At 51.9% G+C, this 20,027-nt stretch overlaps 1 protein-coding gene across 2 annotated transcripts in view; it reads right to left on the bottom strand.

Annotated features, from left to right (window-relative positions):
* ACSS2 (acyl-CoA synthetase short chain family member 2) overlaps positions 1 to 7,720 on the bottom strand; it is a 33,585-nt gene extending 25,865 nt beyond the window's left edge. The window contains exons 1-2 of one of the 2 annotated variants that reach the window (XM_074605484.1): positions 7,488 to 7,720; positions 6,982 to 7,177 (exon numbers count right to left, since the gene is read on the bottom strand). In XM_074605484.1, coding sequence (XP_074461585.1) covers positions 6,982 to 7,177; positions 7,488 to 7,611 — 320 coding nt within the window. In that variant the 5' untranslated portion in view covers positions 7,612 to 7,720. The remainder of the gene's footprint in view (positions 1 to 6,981; positions 7,178 to 7,487) is intronic. The other variant, XM_074605485.1, reaches the window with a different exon arrangement.
* Between the last annotated feature and the right edge of the window lie 12,307 nt (positions 7,721 to 20,027).

Genomic DNA, 20,027 nt, shown 5'->3' with positions numbered 1-20,027 from the left:
TTCACAGCAGCTCCATCACCTTTCCCAGCAGACTGCACTGGTCCATGCACAGTGACCCGATTCCACTGTACCGCTAGGGATGCAAGTCAGATTTACCAGTTCCCAGGACCCCCTCCATTGCCCTTTCTAGATGGAGTGGGGCTGGCAACTCCCAGTCCTTGGCACAGCAGTCCTTTGCAATAACACACAGCACACCCTGGCCAGCAGCTCTGCAATTTCACATTCAAATTCCTGCAGTCCTCTGGGGCGCATGCCATCTAATCCTGGGCACTTACTGACATCCAACTTGTTTATCTGGTCAAATACTTCCTGGATATTCCCTTGTATTTATATAGACGGATGCTGTATCCCTGCCAGTAGCAGCTACCAAGGGTTTCAGAGCAAAAGGCTGGGAGCAAACAACTCCGACACAACCCAAATGAAAACTGCTCCCCTGATTGAAGGCTGTTGCCAGTGTGCGTTCCCAAGCAGGAGAGCTTCCTTATGCAAACCCTCTACTCACCACTCAGCTGCGGAGCAACCACACAAATGCTGCCCAAGCACCTGCTTTATTTACAGGCTTGATTTAGGAACTGTTAAAAGGGGAGAAAAGCCCCATTCTGCCTATGGGAGCAGGTTTACGGGTTGTCTGAGCTCCGTAAAACCAGGGGTGCTTCTGAATGGGCAAAACCACAGGAGACCACAGGCGCTGTGAGATGAAGCGGTCACCAACCTTCAATGTCTGTCCCTTCCTTCATTGCACTGCAGAGCAGAGCAGCACAAGGCCGAGAGGTCGCTAGAGCTGCCTCCCTGCTCCTGCCCTGCATCCTAAGATGGAAAAGGCTCTGTAGAGCAAGAACAGGGCTTGAGATCTCTGAAATATCAAAACAACTATCTTTCCCAGCAGCTCCCTGCAAACCGGCATGCGTACCTGACAGAGATGAGTCAAGCTCTGCTTCCGAGTCAGCCCTCGGAAGGGAAAAACAATTTCAAGCGACTCCGTGCCTGCCAGCTGTCTAAGTAATGTGGTGCTCAAAACCCTGACTCACAGCATCCGGGAAAGCACACCCCACAAACTGGAAGCCCACAGGACAGTACCTGCCTGAAGAAGGTATTTCCCTGCTCTCACATATTTAGTTCATCCCTTTGGCACAACCACTCATGTGGTAACTATCTCAGAGATTTCACTAATCACTAATAAAAGAGGATGTGGGATGCAGCACACAAGTACAAGCCATTAACAGAAACACTTGGGAGAGACTGACAGAGACAGGAGAAAACTGGTAGATGCCAGGTCTCAGCACATACATATGCTATCATTGGAAACAAGCTTCAGACCATGATCCCTGTGTTTTCCAGCCCCTCAGGCCAAACCAAGAACCTCCACACCCTTAAGCAGGCATCACCTTGCTGCCCTGGGGCAGCGCCATCTTTGTATCTCATCTGCAGTCAAACCCACAGGAGGACAATCAGGGTGATTACATGAAATTGGTTCATTTTGAGTTCAGCACGGCCTCGCTCTGAACAGCCCACAGCTGAAGATGGACACTGGAGAAAAGCCAGGGAGCTACACCTGAGGACAAGCTATGAGTCCCTCCTGTCCCAGTTTGCACTTATATATGAGCATCCAAACACAGCGGCTGTTTGCACTACTGCCACACCACTAACCACACTGGTTGGTGACTGTCCCAGAACTGGCAGAGGAAGAATTCCACCAAAAAAAATCCGGAAAGCACAACATGACCTGGATGCGTCTGAGCTAGAACAGCTCCTCCCTTTACTCCTTGTTTTAATACCGGGTTTCTATTGATGCTCCCACCATTCCCACTCTTGCACTACCCACACAGCTCAGAGTCAGAGAGTGCCCCACAAAGCAGCGATGTTGTCGTTTGGAGGTACGGGAAATACTGCTCTACAGCATTCAGGCAGATGCCGACAGTTTTGTAAATCCCCTCCCAGGCTGGAAGATTTCCCAAAACCCACTAGAAGACAGCTACACTTTCTGAGATGGAAAGCTACAATTATCATTGCCCTGAAGAAGGGTACAAGATCCATAGCTTAATAAAATACAAGTACATTCAATGTATTTTATCGCCTACGTAAGTGTACCTAATCTGCCCATTTTCCAGAAGCAGAGCATTGTACTGTCCAGCAATGCTTCCAAAGTAATTAATATCTGCCAAGACCACCAATCTAACAGTCCACACTCAGCACATGCAATGGGGAGATGACATGGATTGCTGAGGATGCACCACAGAAAGTCTCTCTGATTTTCAGGGCTGAGTGGGCCCCCTCCTTTTTCCCATGGAGAATCCCCATGTAGCTGTGCTGAGCCTGGGTAGTGCTGCAAGCATAAGCCAAGCACATGGTAAATTTTCTATAACACTTCTCACAGCTTACTCAGATTCGTTTATGGCTGTAACAGGATACGGATATAGTATGGATGTAGCATGGATATAGCAGTAACAGGGGAAGAGCAGCGTTGGGTACAGCTGTACACAGCTTTGGCTGCACTCAGCAGCCTGCAGGCACACACCTGCAAACATCCATCAGTAAAAGCAGCCTTCTCAGTGGTGAATTTTTATTCTTTAAACAAACTGTGTGATTTAGGGATGTGCTTTCACTACCAGAACAGTGTTGAAATAGGCTGCATCACTGCAAGTATGACAAGTCATCCAGAAAGTTACCAAAGAAATGAAGAGTCAGTTTGGCACAGGAGACTCAAAAGTCCTGAAGGCAGTGGGAGTAGCAGAGCTGCATGCACCGTGTAGAAGCTGGCTACAATTAAGCACTTCTGAAAGCCTGGACATTAACAGCCAGCATCCTCAGTCACAGCATCTGACAGTAATGGAAGACTGATACCTGCAAAGGTATCTAAAAAGAAAACCAAAACACAGTGCTGATCTGGATTATGGAGACCAAGCACTTTATTCTCGGCAGTTTAAGACGAGATTATTTCCGCAAACAGAAGAGGTCCAGACCTTTACAGCAGAAATGCAACTGAAACACAGCTTCATCAGGTTTCATTTCTGACTGTGGAATGGCACATCCCAGAATGAAGCACTCCATGGTGAGGAACAGCCACCAGACCAAGGTGCACCAGCACCACAGCAGCCCCAGGAACCAGCAGGTGTGGGCTTATCCCAGTTGGCCCCAGCAGCACATTGAGATCAAAGCAGTGCTTGGCAATCTGTATCCTCTCTGGAAGGCTGCTGTCCAAAAAACATTTCCAGTTTCCTAACAAAAACCTCTAGAAGTGCTCTGGACCTTTTTTTTTTTTGGTTTGGGTTTGTTTGAGACTTGGTGTTTGGTTTTTTTTTGTTTGTTTTGGGTTTTTTTTGATTTTTTTTTTTTAAATGCTCTATAGTTGTTCTTTTTTCTTACAGAAAGATTTATTGGAAGAAATCTCACTGCTACAAGCCCTTAAATCCTTTATTACATTTTGGAAAAAAAAAAAAACCACAACACCCCAACACCCAAAAAAATCCCCACCTTCTCCATGTTATCTTTGCACATCATGTTCATTCTAGGCCCAGAATGGGAACCATAGGCAGTTATTCTTTTGTTTAAACAAAGCTCTGGTAAGCTCTGGCAGCCTTTACTATCTTTGTTTCTCCTTTCTGTATGTGTTTTTCCATATGCAAGCATAAGGAAGCGGAAAACTGATGCGCTCTCCCAAACATGGGAGAGGCCAGCAGCACCCTGCTAAGCCCACACACCTAGGCTACAGGGAGCCTAAAAACGGTGTGCAGAGCTCTACCTCCTGCCCCCATTCCCACCAGGCACCACCTGTACTGCAGCTGGGGTGACTGGTTTGAGAAAGGCAAGAACTAAGTATTTCAGCTACGCACAGGCTACATAGAGAACAGGCTTCATCCAGGTACCTTCACACCCCGGGGTCTAATTAGAGAGAGTTTTGTAATAGGGGTTGTTCTTTCTGAATTCCCACCTGGTTATATTTTTACACCCACAAGCTGCCCAGGCTGATGAGATGGTTAACAGGCACTTCAGCACAGAACTAAGGGTTTATCGATGTCACAGAGATATGCTTATAGCACAGCAAAGGCATACTGTGCTCTAATTAACACTACCCACCACAGATGAAGTCCTCAGCACTGCTTCAAGTCCCATGCCAGCACCCTCAGTGTCCCAGCTAGTTTGTCCAGCGCATTGCAGCTGCAAAAGCCACCATAGGTATGTACCTGCACAGTAACCACTGTGTTATTGACTTCAGCCTTTCCAGGCAATTATGAAAGAGATTTCACTTTTGAGAGCAGCGCTTTATCAGAAACATTTCCTGGAGCTTCTGTTCCTTTTTAGGCCACATCAGCAATACCAGAGAAAGAGGAATCAAAAGCAGCAGAAACAGAAATACTTGTAACGTCCACAAGCAGCAAGAGGTAACATAGTGAAACAGGCAACAGGGAAAACACAAGTGTTTCCTACCCACTCAGGATGGTGATTTTGAACTACAGAGTCCTAACAGCACCAAGAGAATGATACCACGACAGTTAATGTCACCTATGTAAAAATTCTGCAGCATGAAGCAACCCCGTGTACTGCCCTTTGTGCTGAAACGGCAATTCCACGTGGCTTGGGATTCAGCCCCCTGAGCAGAGCCAGTTTGGGCAGTCCTTGACTGCTGGTGGTACAGGAACCTTCAGAGCAGCCTGGCCTTAACAGATCCAGATGAACTGCTTGCTCCTTCAAGTCCATGCAAAACTTGAGACAGACGCAGTCAGCACCACATGGCAGCTCAGTTTTGTCAGCACACATCTCTTCTCAGAAACATTCACCAATGACTCAAAACATTATTCACTTTTACCCCATTTCTCTTCTCTGAAAGCAAAGATCATGGTCTTGCATCTTTTCAAAGCTCTCAGAGCTGGGCAGTCACCGATCCCTTAGTATAAGCTCAGCACCTTTTCCCATGTAGCTGGCTATAGACTTTCTTGGAAGTAAGCAAGTGGCCAACGTCTTTAAAAAAAAAAAAAATAATTCAAGTTTTCCCCAGGAATACCCTTTGGCTTTCAGAGGCTCTCATTTCTTTTTCGACCTTTCATACAGTGTGACAAGTCCCAAGTGTTTTAGGAAAGCGAGGTCATTCAGTAAGAGCATTAAACACAAAACGTGAAAGGAAAAATATGACAGCAACTACATTTTGTTATTGAAGAAAAGCATGTGGCCAGAGAGGCATGTGCGTGCTCCTAGAAGAGTAATTTTAGGAGCCATAACCCTCAGCCCTGCTTCCTCAAGACCTCAGTGCCAAAAGTTTGTGGGTCAGTACCGCAGACGTCACATTCGGCACGCCTGTTCCACCCTCCCACCGACATTCCCAGCTGACAGCTCCAGACACCCCAGTGCCAGGTCACTGCTGATAGAACCATGCTAGGAAAGTTTAGCCCAAAATAGCCAGGGAAAACTGGTTTGCTAAGGAGGAAGAGACCTTATTTTTCAGCACTGTGAACACCACGACTGACAAGACACCCAGCATTTTACTATCCACTCCAAGTTCTGCTCAGCACCACAAACACCCCCCACAATGGCTGCCAGATTAACTAACAAGAAAAATCTTCACCAAGATCAAATTAGAGCTGTATGCGTAGCTGTCACCCAGAGATTTATGTGCAAGAAGAACCATGCACCCACTCCATCCACAAACCCCAGGAGGGTTGCCAGCACTGGCCTGCCAAATGGCTTTATTTGCTGGCACACCTTTACCTGAATGAGTTTACAAAGTTTTAATTCAGAAACCGCAGTTGTTTCACACCGGAGTGAGATGGAGAATGTATTTAACTAGCAGGGTAGTAAATACTTCCCACCATTTCACCTGTGTCTTATCAATATGACTGTTTGCTAGGTGGTGTGTGTAATTCTTTTACTGAAGTAGTAGCACTATGGATAGAAACTATAGTACGAACCCAAGTTAACAGTCGCAGCCAGAACTCCACCGGTATAAACATGTTCCCTTCTGCAGCAGAGCAGCCCATAGCCACCTTTATACCAGGTGACGGGGGGGACCCCTTCAGCTGCACAAAATCACTCAGAGCAGCACAGCTGTTCATCATTAGAGCATCTGGTATTTTTATTGCCATGACAGTAAGACTCCAGCTGCTCTGCTGAAGGGACTCACCATAACCCAGCAAGTTACTGCATCCCTCACAAGTGGTACATTTAAGTGTGCTTCTGTGCTGCCGCATCCAGTCACACTGGTGCAAGATAAACACATGCTCGTTCAAGGGAAACAGCAAGGCACTGTTCTCAGCTTGGGGACACAGCTGTGGTGCCAGCTGAGCTAGTTCAGCAGGGGAGCATTAGTTCTGGATCTCGGACCAGTGGAAACCTATTTTGCATCAATATGAAAATGTCAAGTTTCACATGGCTTTTAACACTAGTAGCTACTCCGGTGAAAAAAAAATAAAAATACAAGCATACTTCATATAGGGCTGGAAGTTAACTTTTCTTCCCAGAGGTAACACAGAGAAACCAGCTTTTCTGAAACCATCAGTGTTACGCACATTCGAGTGCAAGGAATCAATATATAAGCTCAGGTTTTAGGAGAACATTTCTGCCACTGGAGTAGAAATTTGCCAAACCCACAAAACATGAACACAGGAGATCTAGAGTTTATTAGCTTTTTGCCATTGGAGGTTAACTCTTCCTTATCCCACACCTCTACCCACATCTACCTACTTCACTAGGGAAGCACGGCACCTGCCTCAACACCATCTGACTGCTCTTGGCTTTTCCAGGTAGACGCGTAAAGGCAGAGCTGGAAGTTGGGAGCTGCCCACTGCTATGCTGGGCTGCTTCAGTGTGTCCAGCATGGGCAGAGGCTCCATCGCATAGCTCTCCCCAAACGCACAGAGAGCAAACACCTATGTAAAGATTAATGCCTCTCAGGTTTTACCATGCTATAATTCACCTCAGTAGAGATCAAGACTGTACGCTTTAGCATGACATTTACACATCTTCTACACCATAATAAAAACACAAATTTACCAGTAAAAAGCAATTTTGTCCCCAAGTTTCTTCTCGTTGACATTTCTGTCCAGGAGGTTGTAGCAGATGTTGGTGGTGGCCCCTTTCATCCACTCAATGAAGATCTTCCCCTTCGTCACATCGAAGTTGTACTTCAGGAAGGGTCCCGTGTGCTGACTCTTCCAGTAAAACTCTTTAGCGATGTCACCCCAAAACTCTGCAAAGGCAATGGGCAGAGCTCACGACACATAAACAGGCAGGGAGGTGTAAGGAAGGGACAGGGACCCATGTGTCCCCTGCTGTGCAGGGACAAAGCTGTGAGGAACAAGAGGGGCAGCTCCCACGCTCCCACACTCCCACACATGGGGAGCTCCCCGCGGCCCCCTCCCGCCCCCCCAACCCCGCTCCCCCCCCACCCCGGAGGAACCGGCAGCGCCTTGCGGGCTGCCGGCCAGGCCCCCCGGCCCCGCCGCGGCCCTTTCCCGGGGGGAAGCTGACACGGAGCGGCTCCCGCCGGCGGCTCTCACCGTGCGGCTCCTCCACGGAGCGCTGGTAGAGGCGCTCGTAGTGGGGCAGCGAGGGGACGTGGGCCGCCGGCAGCAGCTCGGGCCGCGGCCGGTACAGCCGGGCCTGCTCCTCGGGCAGCACCATGGCGGGGCGCCGGCGGCTCTGAGCGGGCGAGCGGCCGCCGAGCCCGCTTCAAAGCGGCGCGGAGCCGGGGGCGGGGACGGCGGAGGCGGCGGCCCGCCCTCACGGCGGCACGGCGGGGAAGGAGGAGGGGGCAGCGCCGTCCCGCAGCGCCAGAGCCCGCCCGTCCACCGCCGCGGGGCCCGCCGGGCCAGGCAGGCCGCCTCAGGGCTGCAGCAGGCCCGGGCCTGCCGAGGCTCGTCGGCACCCGGCTGCGGGCGTGTGTCCCTGTCAGCCATGTCACCCTGTCAGCCGTGTCACCCTGTCAGCCATGACCCCCCGCGTCAGCCATGCTTCCCCCCACTCACCGTGTGCCCCATCAGCTATGTCCCCCTGTCAGTGGTCCCTTCTGTCAGTGGTGTTCCTCTGTCAGCCATATCACACCCATCACCCCCATTAGTGGTGTCTCCTCCTGTCAGCCATGACCCCCCTAGTCAGCCATGTTTCCCCCCACCTGCCATATCCCCCCTGTCAGCTGTGTCATCCCTGCTAGTGGTGTCTCCCCCCTGTCTCTGGTGTATCGCTGTCAGCCATGTCCCCCTGTCAGCCATGGCCTCCTGTCAGCCACGTCCCTTCCGTCAGTGGTGTACCCCTGCCAGCCATGTTTCCCCCACCTGCCATGTCCCCCCCACCAGTGGTGTCCCCCTGTCAGCCATGTCCCTTCTGCCAGTGATGTCAGCCATGTCACACCCATCAACCCCATAAGTGGGGTCTCCCCTTGCCAGCCATGGCCTCCCTGTCAGCCCTGTCCCCTCTCTTACTAGTGTCTCCTCCTGCCAGCCATGCCCCCCCCCATTAGTGGTGTGTCCCCCTGTCAGTGGTGTCCCCCTGTCAGCCATGTCCCCCTGCCAGCCCATGTCCGCCCATCATCAGCTGTGTTCCCCCATGCCAGCAGTGGTCCTCCATTAACAGTGCTGCCCCATCAGCCATGCCTCCCTCATCAGCGGTGTCCCCCGTGAGCCATGTCCCCTCAGAGCCAGTCCCCACCACTTTGCCAGGCACAGGGGAACAGCCCAGGGCACCAAATCCTCCTTCACCAGCCCCAAAACAGGCCCAGAGGCCATGGCCACGCTCGGTGCCTGGCCCCCTGCAGAAAACAACCTTCATTTTGATTCACGACACTCCACTTCCCCGCCACGGACTGGCTGGTGAGTAGGGTGAGCCGCATCACTTCACTGAGCACCTTTGCCACTGCAAAAAAAAATTACAGATTTTGTATATTTATTGAGAAATTAAACAATTTTTTCACCAAGGCATCAGTCAAATGCTGGAAGAAGGGCCCAGAGTGGCGATAGAGTCTCAGCCCTTGGAGACAGTCAAAACTCAACCGGACAAGCCCCCGAGCAACCAGGCCTGTTGGAGCAGGAGGTTGCACCTGATGTCTCCCACAGGACCAGCGTGATTCCATCAGTCTCAGGCCTTAGAAGCAGGAGCTGCCCATGGCGGTACCTCCCACAGCGTATTAACGTATCCCGCGTTGAGCCGTGCTGCCCTGATGGCATTCCCTAGGCAGGCTGCTGAAACCTTGAACTTCTCTTCTGCACTGGGGAATATCACCCCTTTGAGCAAAGCTCTGCTGCGCGCAGGGAGACACTTGCTCTGGAGCCACAGGCAATTTTTGTGGTGTTTGGGCTGGGGCCAAGGAACACTCTAAAGGTGGAAGTCCATAACCTTGAACTTGGCACACTGTTTGTCGGGCTGGAGAGCAGTGGTCTGGTGTCAACGAGCAGGTACAGCCTGGTGTTTCCATAGTGTTTTCCATAGTTTAATGCACTCCCTGGGAGCATTGCCTTGCAGTACGCTGCAGGAGATGCAAACCTGTGGACTGGTGAGCATCGTCTGCCACTCCAAGCAATTTTCTCATCAGCAAAGAGGCCAGAAACAGTTCTACAGACAAAAATGGCTGGTGCTGGTGTGTATTTTCTATTAAGGATGCTCCCTAGTTTTGGAGGACACATCTATGCTGCAGCTCCCTGCGCTGGTGTTAGTCTGCTGGCTGCCCACACTGCTTGAGGGCAAAGTTTCTTCTGTGACTCCATATGTGAGGACGTAGATGGTTTTCTCCAAGATGAAATCCAGGAGTAGTTCAGATGATGATACCTCCCCCCATGGGCTGTATCCTGCAGGCAGCATTGGTCCGGAGATACTCTCTACACCTCTCCAACGTGTCTTCAGTAGGCTTTACACCCCAAATTGGGCAACTGCCCTCACACCACACTGTGGCACATGTAACAAAGTTTCCTTAGCCATACGGTATAAAATCACTGTCCTGGAAAGCTGCAACATGGCCTCATAGTATTCATTTCATTGTAATTAACAAAAAAATCATAAGAAGAAGTAGTTAGATCTTAAGCTGCAGGAACTCAATCTCTACTAGCAAACCACATGGATAAAGGCAAAGTCTCCAGCACAAGTCCACTTCCATCAAGAGCCCAATTTTAGCACACTCCCTGTTGTAGTTTCAGCCTGGGACCACCAGTTTCTGAGCCCAGGCTCACTCCATGGGCAGACTTAGTACAGATACAGCAAACCCTGCGAAGTATTTCCCTCTACCAGCCAGCACTATCGTTACTTCCAAGTTCCCTATTACAAAAAGAGGTTTTTGAAGAAAAAGTCAATTTGGCCATGAAGCCTGGGCTATCTGGCATGGATATTTTTGAAGCTCTCCAGGAGCAGCACTCTACATGAGCTTTGGGGTACACATGGCACGTCATTTAACAACGCCAACTGGAAATCGCACTGATCCTCTCCTGAGAAGCAGGACAAACCCAGCATTTCCAAAATCCTTCAGAAGCCATCTCGCACTGAAAATTTTCTATTACGAGTTGCCAACCCTTAATTTTAGCTGCCTCCGTCTCAAAGATTTTGCATTTACCAGCAGGGCTTAGCAGCTTGCTAACAAACCTTCTGTTCCCCTACATGCCAGGCAGGGGCTGTAGTTCACCCCACTGCTGGGAAAGGGCTTCATCGCTCTCCCTGTCACACGACGGGTGCCCCAGAGACAGCGAAGAGGTGTTTTGCAGATCTGAGAGGCACCCTCTGGTTTCCTTCTCACTGGCCTTTTGCTTTCAGTGTTTTCTCCAGATGAAATTCTCCACCAGGCTCAGTGACAGCATGATTTCTCTCCAGCAACTGTTGCCTGTTGTGGGCAGGATGTACCGAGCTGTGAGTCCAGGGCAGCACCATGCCCCACCAGCCCTTCAGCTGTCCTCCGTCCAGCATTGCCCAGTATGGGCTGTCACAGCCAGGGGATTTTGTTGTTTTGCTTCCACCGTCCACAGCTGTGGCCCAGGAAGCTGCCTGATGGGGAGCAGTTGCATCATCTCTCACAATGCACCTGCAAAGAGAAAAACTCAGAATAGTCTCCCAGACGCATTTTCCCATCTTCTCTCTTCTTCAGGAGTCTGATAATCCTCCAAGTGCCTGTGTACAGGGCTGTGAACCACATCAGTCAGACCTCCCATGGCACAAACACAGCCCTTCTCAAACTTTAATTTCAGTGGTCCACTGCTGAAATATGGACATGTCCAGGCACCTCTTCAGTGATTTTATATGCTCTAGGTAAACGTCTTGTCCTGCATGACCATGCTTTGCTACTCCAGCTTCCTCCACTCCAGGGGCAGCTTGCATCCAGCTGGGCTCCTGGCCTGGGAGCTGGGCTGGATGCTACAGGGTTTGCTTGGTTCCCAGCAGGCAGCCCTGGAAAATCAGCCGCATTTTTGGCCCTTCATTTCCTCTTCCTGTAAAGGGAAGTAAATAAAGTACCTGTACCTGTAAAGTCCATAGAGGGTACATGTTAATGTACATTAAGGTCTCTCTTAGAAACTCACATAGTAAAAAACCCCATACTGGCCAGGATACGTGGTGCCTTGTTCGCAAGGGTACTCTGGGGTACTTAGGGTACTCTCGAAACAGCCTTCTTACTGCAGGACCCGCAGCAGCTCAGTGGCCGTGGTGCAACTCTTCACTGCACCTTCCCTGACACGCAAGACCTCAGTCCTAGAGATGCTGAGGGTGGGGGAAAGAAACCGGAAAATCCGAAGTGGTCCATGCATCTCAGGCCTTCTGTGCGGCAGGGTGAGCGAGAGGCAGCCTCGCATGGGAAACTGATGTTAATTTGGGCAAATATGGTGTTAACTGGTGTTAATTTGCTCTGGTAGAGCAGCTGGGGGTCTCCAACCGGGATCGCAGGGCATTCCCTTCTGACTGGCCTTACTGCCAAAAAATGTGTGTGAATCACATCCCTGTTCATGCAAATAACTGAGCATATCAGATATACAGTAGCTGGAAACGAGCAGACCTCTCCTTCCACCTCCCCTCCCTCACCCTGATCACTTGATCCAAACTCCCTTACACTGGAATATCCACTTGCTGATAAATTCATGTGAGTTAGGAGTGGTTAAAAGCTCCATGCCCCACTGAATGCATGCTGTCAATGCATCTCGAAGGGTCTCTCCACGCTTCTGACCATCTCAGCCACCACAGGAACCCTACTGAGACACGTCCCAGGCATGCTGTGGCATGGTCCTCCCATGGGAGCACATGTCCATGTCACTGGGCTGTGCACTGGGTGAGGGTATCCAGTTTGCCTGGGATGAGGCTCTGCTGAGCATGGGCTTTGTGTAGAGGATGATTTGGGTCAGCTCTGGGGTGCTGTCAATGTCAGCTGCTTTTGGGACCAGCTCTGAAACTCGTGGAAGGGGCTCTTCTGCAGCTGAATGTCTTTTCTTTTTCGCTAAAATTTGGGTCTGCAGGATACAGCACGGCAGGAAGGATGCAACCCACAGTGGTGGTTGAAAGCACAGAATTGTCTGAGCAACACCGAGGTCAGCGTGATGGCTGATGCCCATGTGCTTGCATGGAGGAGAAGGACAGCAAGCCAGCACCTCCTCTCCCACTGCCCCTCCACTCATCCCAGAGCATGTCCTGGACAGGGCAGCGTGGACCAGGGCCTGGCGAGGTCGTAACAGGTCTGTCCAGCCAGGTTCAGCAGCTTGGTGATACAGCTGTCAGTGATGGTAATCAGAGAAGACATCTTTTTACCATGGACCCAGCCCCTGGTGAACATGTCCCAGCACAACCAAGCTTATGCCTTGCACGGACATGCCAGAGGCAGTGGAAGGCTTTATCAGAATATCCTGCAGTGGGCAGGGAAAGTTCTCTTGAACTGTAGGCACTGCAAGGGCAGGAAATTGAGGGGCAGAATAAAAGAGAGAAGGATCTGAAAGGAATCCCAAGTAACACCAGCAAACACTCCTGGGACCTGCAGAGCTGGGGTGAGAGAGGGAGCAGGGTGGACATCTGAGAGCAAGGGTCAGCTTATGGCCCAGCCAGTGCTGGCAAAGGGATGTGCTGAAGGTTAGCTACATTAAAATGGGCCCAAGGTGCTCATGGCCCCAGCAGGTACCAACGCTGGCCCTTGCGTGGGAGATGACACCACAACGAGCAGTGGGACCCCTAGCAGAGAGCTCGAGGCTGGCGTGGCTGGTGCTGCAGGCTCAGACATGCCTTGCAGGGACAGAAGGGAAGGCACCATGCAGCACCACGACCACTCTTGGGCTACACCGCTGGCATCCCCCTTCTCCCACACGTGATGGTACTGTGTGGGCTCAAGCAGTGGGGATCCCCAGAGCAGCATCCTGGCGACAGTGAGGCCCCAGTGAGGCAGAGGAGATGGGGTGGGAGGATGTGATCGGGCTGTGGATCTTCCCACCGGGATTTTCTTTGCTAATTTTCAGGACAGGCTGGGCAGCCCTTCACTTGCAGCAACGGGATCGAACACCAGATCGCACACATCTCCCCACTGATGACACTCTTCCTCTTGGTTGGCTGCAGAGGAAATTTTAATCAGCACCGTGATAACAGCCTTTCAATCCTGCTGGGAGTTATCAGCTCCTTTGTTTGTAAATGCAACCGCTCAATACCACACGGCTCTGGGTTCCAGCACATGCCGCCTCCACAGCCCTGTGGCTCAGGCAGGCTCCCTCCCCTCCAGCTGCCGGCTCACAGCTGTCGGGGTATCGGGGTGTTAAAACAGGGCAGGTTGTGCTGAACACAAGGATCAAGCCCGAGCTGTTTCCTTCCTGCCTCTGCTGTCGCTGGGAGACAGACCTCTGAATTTCAGGCTGTTTTAAGCTTCAAAGAGTAGCTGATGAATATCAGAGCCTGGTAATTTAGCCCTCTGCAGAGTACAGACAATATATTCATAATCATTTTACATGTAGATGAGCTAGTAACGCAATCAGGGTTATAAATCAAGCCCAGGAGACATGTTAGTGCTGTTTGCCTGAGCTTTTTGAGTGATCTAGCCACTAGAAAACGCCTCTCTGTCTCCTAGATGGGGCCAATTAACCTTATAAAGATGCACTCTCCTCTCACAGCGGCTCATTTGTTTACTTGGGCTCTGCTGGCTGCTGCTATTTTCATTCTGTAAGAGGGGGCCAGGTTGGTAAGCGATTCGGCGGAGGCCCAGCCTGCAGAGGAAGGGAAACCAGGCATAGGAGAGACGGTGCCTTCATCAGCGGCACATTAGAGGAGGTTGGAGTTTAATAACCGGCTTCCCCACGGGGCTTCACAGCTGTCCCCAGGCATCCGAGAGTGTCTTTGCATACCCGTAAACGTAGGTGTCGTCTTTTGTCCCTGTTTTATTGAGCAGTAAGAGGTAGCTGGAGCTCTGGGGCTCTGGGTGACTGTGGCCCGTGGAGCAGCCGTGTCCCACACCTTGGGTAGCAGAGGCCCCGGCAGCCTGGGCGGGCAGGCGGCAGCGGCGTGCCCTCTGCTGATGAGCTGCCAGCCATGCAGGTCTGCTGTGCCAGGGCCCACAGTGCCAGCCATGCAGGGTCCCCGGTGCCGGCACCGCAGTGTTCTCAGCACCGGTTGTGCAGTACCTGCAGTGCCAGCAATGCAGGGTACACAGTGGCAGCCATGGGGGTCTGCAGTGGCAGCGATATGGGATCTGCGACGCTGGCAACCAATGGCCTGCAATGTCAGCAACACAGGGCACACGGCACCAGTGATGTGGGGTCCGAGGTGGCAGCAATGCAGGGTCTGTGGTGGCTGTGGTGCGGTGTCTGAGGTGCCAGCGAGGCAGGCTGCAATGTGCCAGTGATGCAGGAGAAAGGCATGAATTCACTGCAGCCTGGTCTCATGGTGCAGCACATGGGGTGGCCATGCTGGGTCTCATCCTGGGCAAAGGGTCTGGGCATACATGTCCCCACTCTGTCCCTTGGCACCATCTGCTCCTGCCCTGCCCAGAGCCTGGAACAGCCAGGAGCTGTGCTGCACCGGGATGCTTCTCCAGTACCCAACAGCAAGAAAGCCATTACAGGGGGGGCTGAAGCTGCTGACCAGCCCTGTACCCTGCTACCTTGCTCGGACATGAAGCCCAGGCAAGGGTGAGGGCTTGTATGTGGGCACAGGACCATGCTCAGGCAGCTTGTGGGTGGTAGCAGGACTGCACCAGTGTTTGGTGACTCTGACAGCATCCAGCAAAGCTGGTCTGCTTTGCTCTTGCATTGCTTCCTTCTGGCTTGGCCATGTCCTGCCCCACACCATGTGGGGATGTCTGTATGCTGGAAGCAGGGTGAGGCCTGCTTCAAGTGAGCAGGATCTGGGGTGGTGCAAGGATGCGCTGGTAGCCATGCAGACCTGGGAGCAAAGGGACACAGCTGGACCAGGGCCGGCACGGAGCTGAGGTCAGGGCTGACACCAGAGGTTGGTGTGGCCTCATGCACCCCCAGCACCAAACCCTCTGAGCTGCTCAGGCCTTGGGGCTTCAGTTTAGCCCAGGGACTGTCCATGTGCTGTAAAAACCTGTTGGACCTTGCAGGACCACGGGCCAGGGTGAAGGGCAGTGGGTGACTTGTCTGGGAGCTGCCTCCTAGATTCAGAGGGGACAGGCAGCAGCTTGTCCCACACCAGCCATGTCTTCAGTATCCAGGACCCTGACCCTGGGCTCCAGGCATTGCTCACCCATGGCCCTGCCCTGTGACAGGGACACAACTTCTGGGGACCCAAGGAGGCCACTGACAAAGACCCCACGCTGCCTTACACAGAGGGCTCAGGCTCTCCACAGTCAGGCAGATGCTGCGAGATGGGGGCTGTTTCCTTCATTTCCCAGGACATCACAAAATCACAGGAGCCACGTCTTCACCATAGTTGGTGTCCTCAGGGGCTGTGGCAGGCAGGGGACAGGCAGGGGACAGGCAGGTCTGGGAACGAGAGATACCGCTGGAGACACATCACTGCTCTGACACATTTGGAAGAAGAGGACTTGGAGACAGCTTTTATTCAATTTTTTTCATAGAGATTTTTAATGTTTATTTTTTAACAGACTCGGTTTAAATTTTTGTTTTCTACAATAATTCAATGTAAAAATCCCAATACAATATACAACAGTTTGAACATTTGGAATAAGAAATCCAGCTCGGGGAGACACATAAGTTCAGCTAGTTTCTAACACAGGTAGCAAATTCCCTCCACCCTCCCCCAGATTTCCCAGCCAGGAAGGCATATGGATAGAAATGCTTTACAAATGTCACCTCCATCCCTTCGAGACACTGGCTGCCCTGTCCCTGCCCATATTGCAGTGGGACGGTCACTCAGATACATCACCTTGGAAAGGGCAGGGTCCCCTCCATGGGATGGCTGGGACATGAAGGCAAAGTCTGTGGTCAAGAGAGGCTGGCTGGCCCTTGTGCGTGATGTGGAATGCTCTGCATAGGCCCTGCATGCAGGTCCCTTAGGGTATAGGGCTCCCTCGGGGTGAAGAGGAGACCTGTCCCTCCCCTTGGCAGCAGTGCCAACAGCCTTGTGCCCTGGTACGGCCATAAGGTCGTTTGACGGGGATGGCTATGTGCCTGCATGGCCCAGCCCAAGGGAAGGAAAACAAAGATGATGCAAGGGTCCCCGGCTCTAGGGTCTGAGGGGTCATCTCAGGGATAGCTCACTGGCCTGGGATCTGTCAGTCTTTCAGGAAGCCACTTTGGCCTAGCCCATGGTACTCAAGCAGCCTGAGATGGTCCTGCTCAAGCTACATGAGGTGGTCCTGCTGGAGCAACACGGGAATGTTCTGCTCAACTACATTAGATGGTCCTGCTTGAACAGCCTGGAGATGTTCTGCTCAAACAGCATGGGGTGTTGCTGCTCAAGCAGCGTGGGATGGTCCTGCTCAAGCAGCATGGGATGGTTCTGCTGGAGCAGCATCGCATGCTCCTGCTGGAGTAGCATGGCATGGTCCTGCTTGAGCAGCATGGAGTGGTCCCGCTCAAGTAGTGTGTGGGATGGTCCCGCTCAAGCAGGCTGATGTAATCCTGCTCAAGATGCATATGGTGGCCTGCTTGAGCAGTGTGGGGTGGTCCTGCTGAGGCAGCATGGGATGGTTCTGCTTGAGCAGCATGGGGTGGTCTTGCTTGAGCACCATGGAGCAGCTGCAAGTCACAGGGATAGTTCCTCAAGTCCTGCAGCGTCCCAAGCACTGCATTCAAACCCATGTCTGGCCTTCCTTGCCCCTCTTGGAAATCCTCCACTGCTTGGAGAAGTCTCCAAAAGGCAAATTTGAAGGGATCTGGTCAAGTTCCATGTTCCAAAATAATTATTGCTAATGCTAAATCAGGACATTGGTGACTTTATCTAGTTGAGTTGTGAAACCGGCAAAGGTCAGAGATCCTCTTACTCCCCCAGTCACCAGTTCCAGCTGCACTAGCCCTAGGGAGAAGTGTTTCCTGATGTCCAACATGAATGTCCCTGCCTGCAAGCTGTGGCCGTTACCTCTACCATGAAAGTGCCTTGAGTAGTGGGGATGGGGTGTGAGGCTGGTTCTCCATCTAACCTAGCCCCACACCTCATCCCCAACACTGCTTGCATCAGGGATGGCTGTGCTGGTGGTGGCTTTCCTGGGCTGGTAAGGGATGGGATACAAGGCTGGGGAAGGAGGAAGAGAAGGAGAAAATAACAGCAGGAGTCAGATGTGCTGGGAGTAAAAGAGTACAGGGAGAACAGAGGCAAGAGTGAATGGGAGAGGTCAGATGGGATGTCAAGATGGAGTTGGGAGGTAAAGGAGAATGAAAGAACAGTGAGAGAGAGAGGTGTGAGGTAAGGGAAGATGGTTGGAGGGTTAGGAAAGGGTGGAGGTGAAATCTGTGAGGTAGGTGGGACACTTGGAGGATAAGGATAGAGAGATGGGGAGAGGTGGAGGAGTATAAGGAGAAACAGGGAGACTGTGGGAGGCGAATGACAAGGTGAGAGAGCCAGAGGTCGAGTATGAGGAGGGCAAGAGGTGAAAGAGCATGAAAAAAGATGGCGAACAATGGGAGGTGGAGGTTCACAGGGAAGACAGAGAGACGGAGGTAGAGGAAGAAGAGGTATAAGACGGAAGATGAGGGAGAAGGTATGGGAGACGGTGGAAAGTGGAGGCCAATGAGGTATGGGCAATGGTGGAAAGCCAAGGACAATGAAGAGGAAAAGAGGTTGGAGGAGGATGAGGAGGACTGGGCAGATGGTAGGAAGCAGAGGATGAGGAAGAACAGGCAAACAGTGGGCAGTGTTGGGGCATGGGGAAGGATGAGGGACAGTGGGAGGTGAAGGAGGATGAAGGTCGTGGGCAAAATGGAAGAGGAAAACGAGAGATAAGATGGCAGATGGTGGAGGACAAGGAGAGAGGGGGAGATGGAGATGAAGGAAGAAGATGCGGGATAAGGAGACAGTGAGATGAGGGATAAGGAGACAGTGGGAGAGGGATGAGGATGACAGGAGGGATGGAGAGACATTTGGAGGGCAGAAGAAGACAAAGACTGGAGGGCAACGGAGAAGGTTGGATGAGATGGTGGGAAACTGAGAAACACGAGGTGGGGACTGGAAATGTTGGGGTGGAGGAGGAGGAGGAGGGATTGGGTGATGTTGCCAGCTGGAGGGATGGAGCAACAGTGGGAGGTGAGGGTGGGTATTTGGATGGGGAAAGTGGAGGAGGATGAAGGGGATGAGGAAATAGAAGGAGGCAGAAGAAAGATGGGGAGAAGACGAGAAGTGGAGGAGGCCAAAATGGGCTGGGGCAATGGTGGGAGATAATGGAGAATAAGCAGGGATAAGAAGATGGTAAGATGTAGAGGAGGACAGTGATCGTGTGAGCTGATGAAGGATGAGAAGGCATGGTGAGAGGTTGACATGAGGAGGAACATGAAAGGAAAAGAGAAACTGGAGGCAAAGGAGAATGAGGATGGATGGGACAGGGTGGAAGTGGAGAAGGAAGAGAAGACATGAGGAGATGGTGGGAGGTGGATGAAAATAACAAGGAATGGGATGGGGTGGATAAAGGAGGAGCAGGTGAGAGGGATGGGATGCAGGTGTGATGGGAATACAGAAAGGTGGGATATGAAGGGCAATGGAGGAGCACAGGAAGAAGGGATGGGAGGTGGTGGGTGATGGAGGAGCATAGGAAGAAGGGATGCTGGGTGATGGAAGAGAACAATAAGGAGCAATAAGACCTAATGTAGGATGCAGGAGCACAAGAGGGTGGCAGGGGATGTGGTGGGTAACAGAGGAGCATGGCACGGCAGGGAGCGATGAGACACAGTGGATGACAGCACACTCTGGAAGGATTGTGAAAGGAGGGATGGGATGTGAAGAGGATGGAGGAAAACAGGGAAGGATGGGAGCTGGTGGGTGATGGCAGAGTACAAGAAGGGATAGAACATGATGGAGGATGCAGGAGCATGTAGGAGCACAGGAAGGAGGGACAGGACATAGTGGCCAGTGCAGGAGCATAGAAAGAAAGGATGGGACCCAGTGGTTGGGACAGCACAGGAAGAAGGGATGGGATGGGTAGACAGCTAAGGAGCAGCAGAAGGAGAGGTGGGACATGAAAGATGGACATAGAGAGGAAAAGGGATGGGACATGGTAGGTGATGGAGCATAGGAAGGAGGAATAGGATGGGTGGGTGATGGAGGAGCACAGGAAGGAGGGATGGGTTGGGTTAGGTGGGTGATGAAAGAGCATAATAAAGAGGGATGGGATATGGTGGGTAATGTAAGAGCACATGAAGGAAGAAAGGAATGTGATTGAGCATGGAGGATAACAAAAAGGAAGGCTGGAGCATGGGGAATCAGAGAGCAGGGATATAAGGGAATGGGACCTGAAGGATGATGGAGGAGCAAAAGAAGGAGAGGTGGGTCATGGTGAGCAATGGAGGACCTCAGGGAGGGACAGTTTAATGTAGTGAGCCTGGAGGAGGCTGGGACCTGCAGGTTATAAGGGGCACAAGGGCAGTAAGCCACGGGCAATGATGGGAAAGGGGATGTGGGGTCCATGTGCAGGCTGGTGTGAGCTGCTGGGCAGGATGGGATGGGACAGGGGAGGCATGAGAAATACCAGCATCACAAGAACA

Source organism: Larus michahellis, chromosome 12, assembly GCF_964199755.1.
Source record: "Larus michahellis chromosome 12, bLarMic1.1, whole genome shotgun sequence".
In the NCBI taxonomy this organism is placed as follows: Eukaryota; Metazoa; Chordata; class Aves; order Charadriiformes; family Laridae; genus Larus; species Larus michahellis.
Note: the sequence above shows the minus strand (reverse complement) of the source record. Positions and strands in the feature narration are given on the sequence as shown.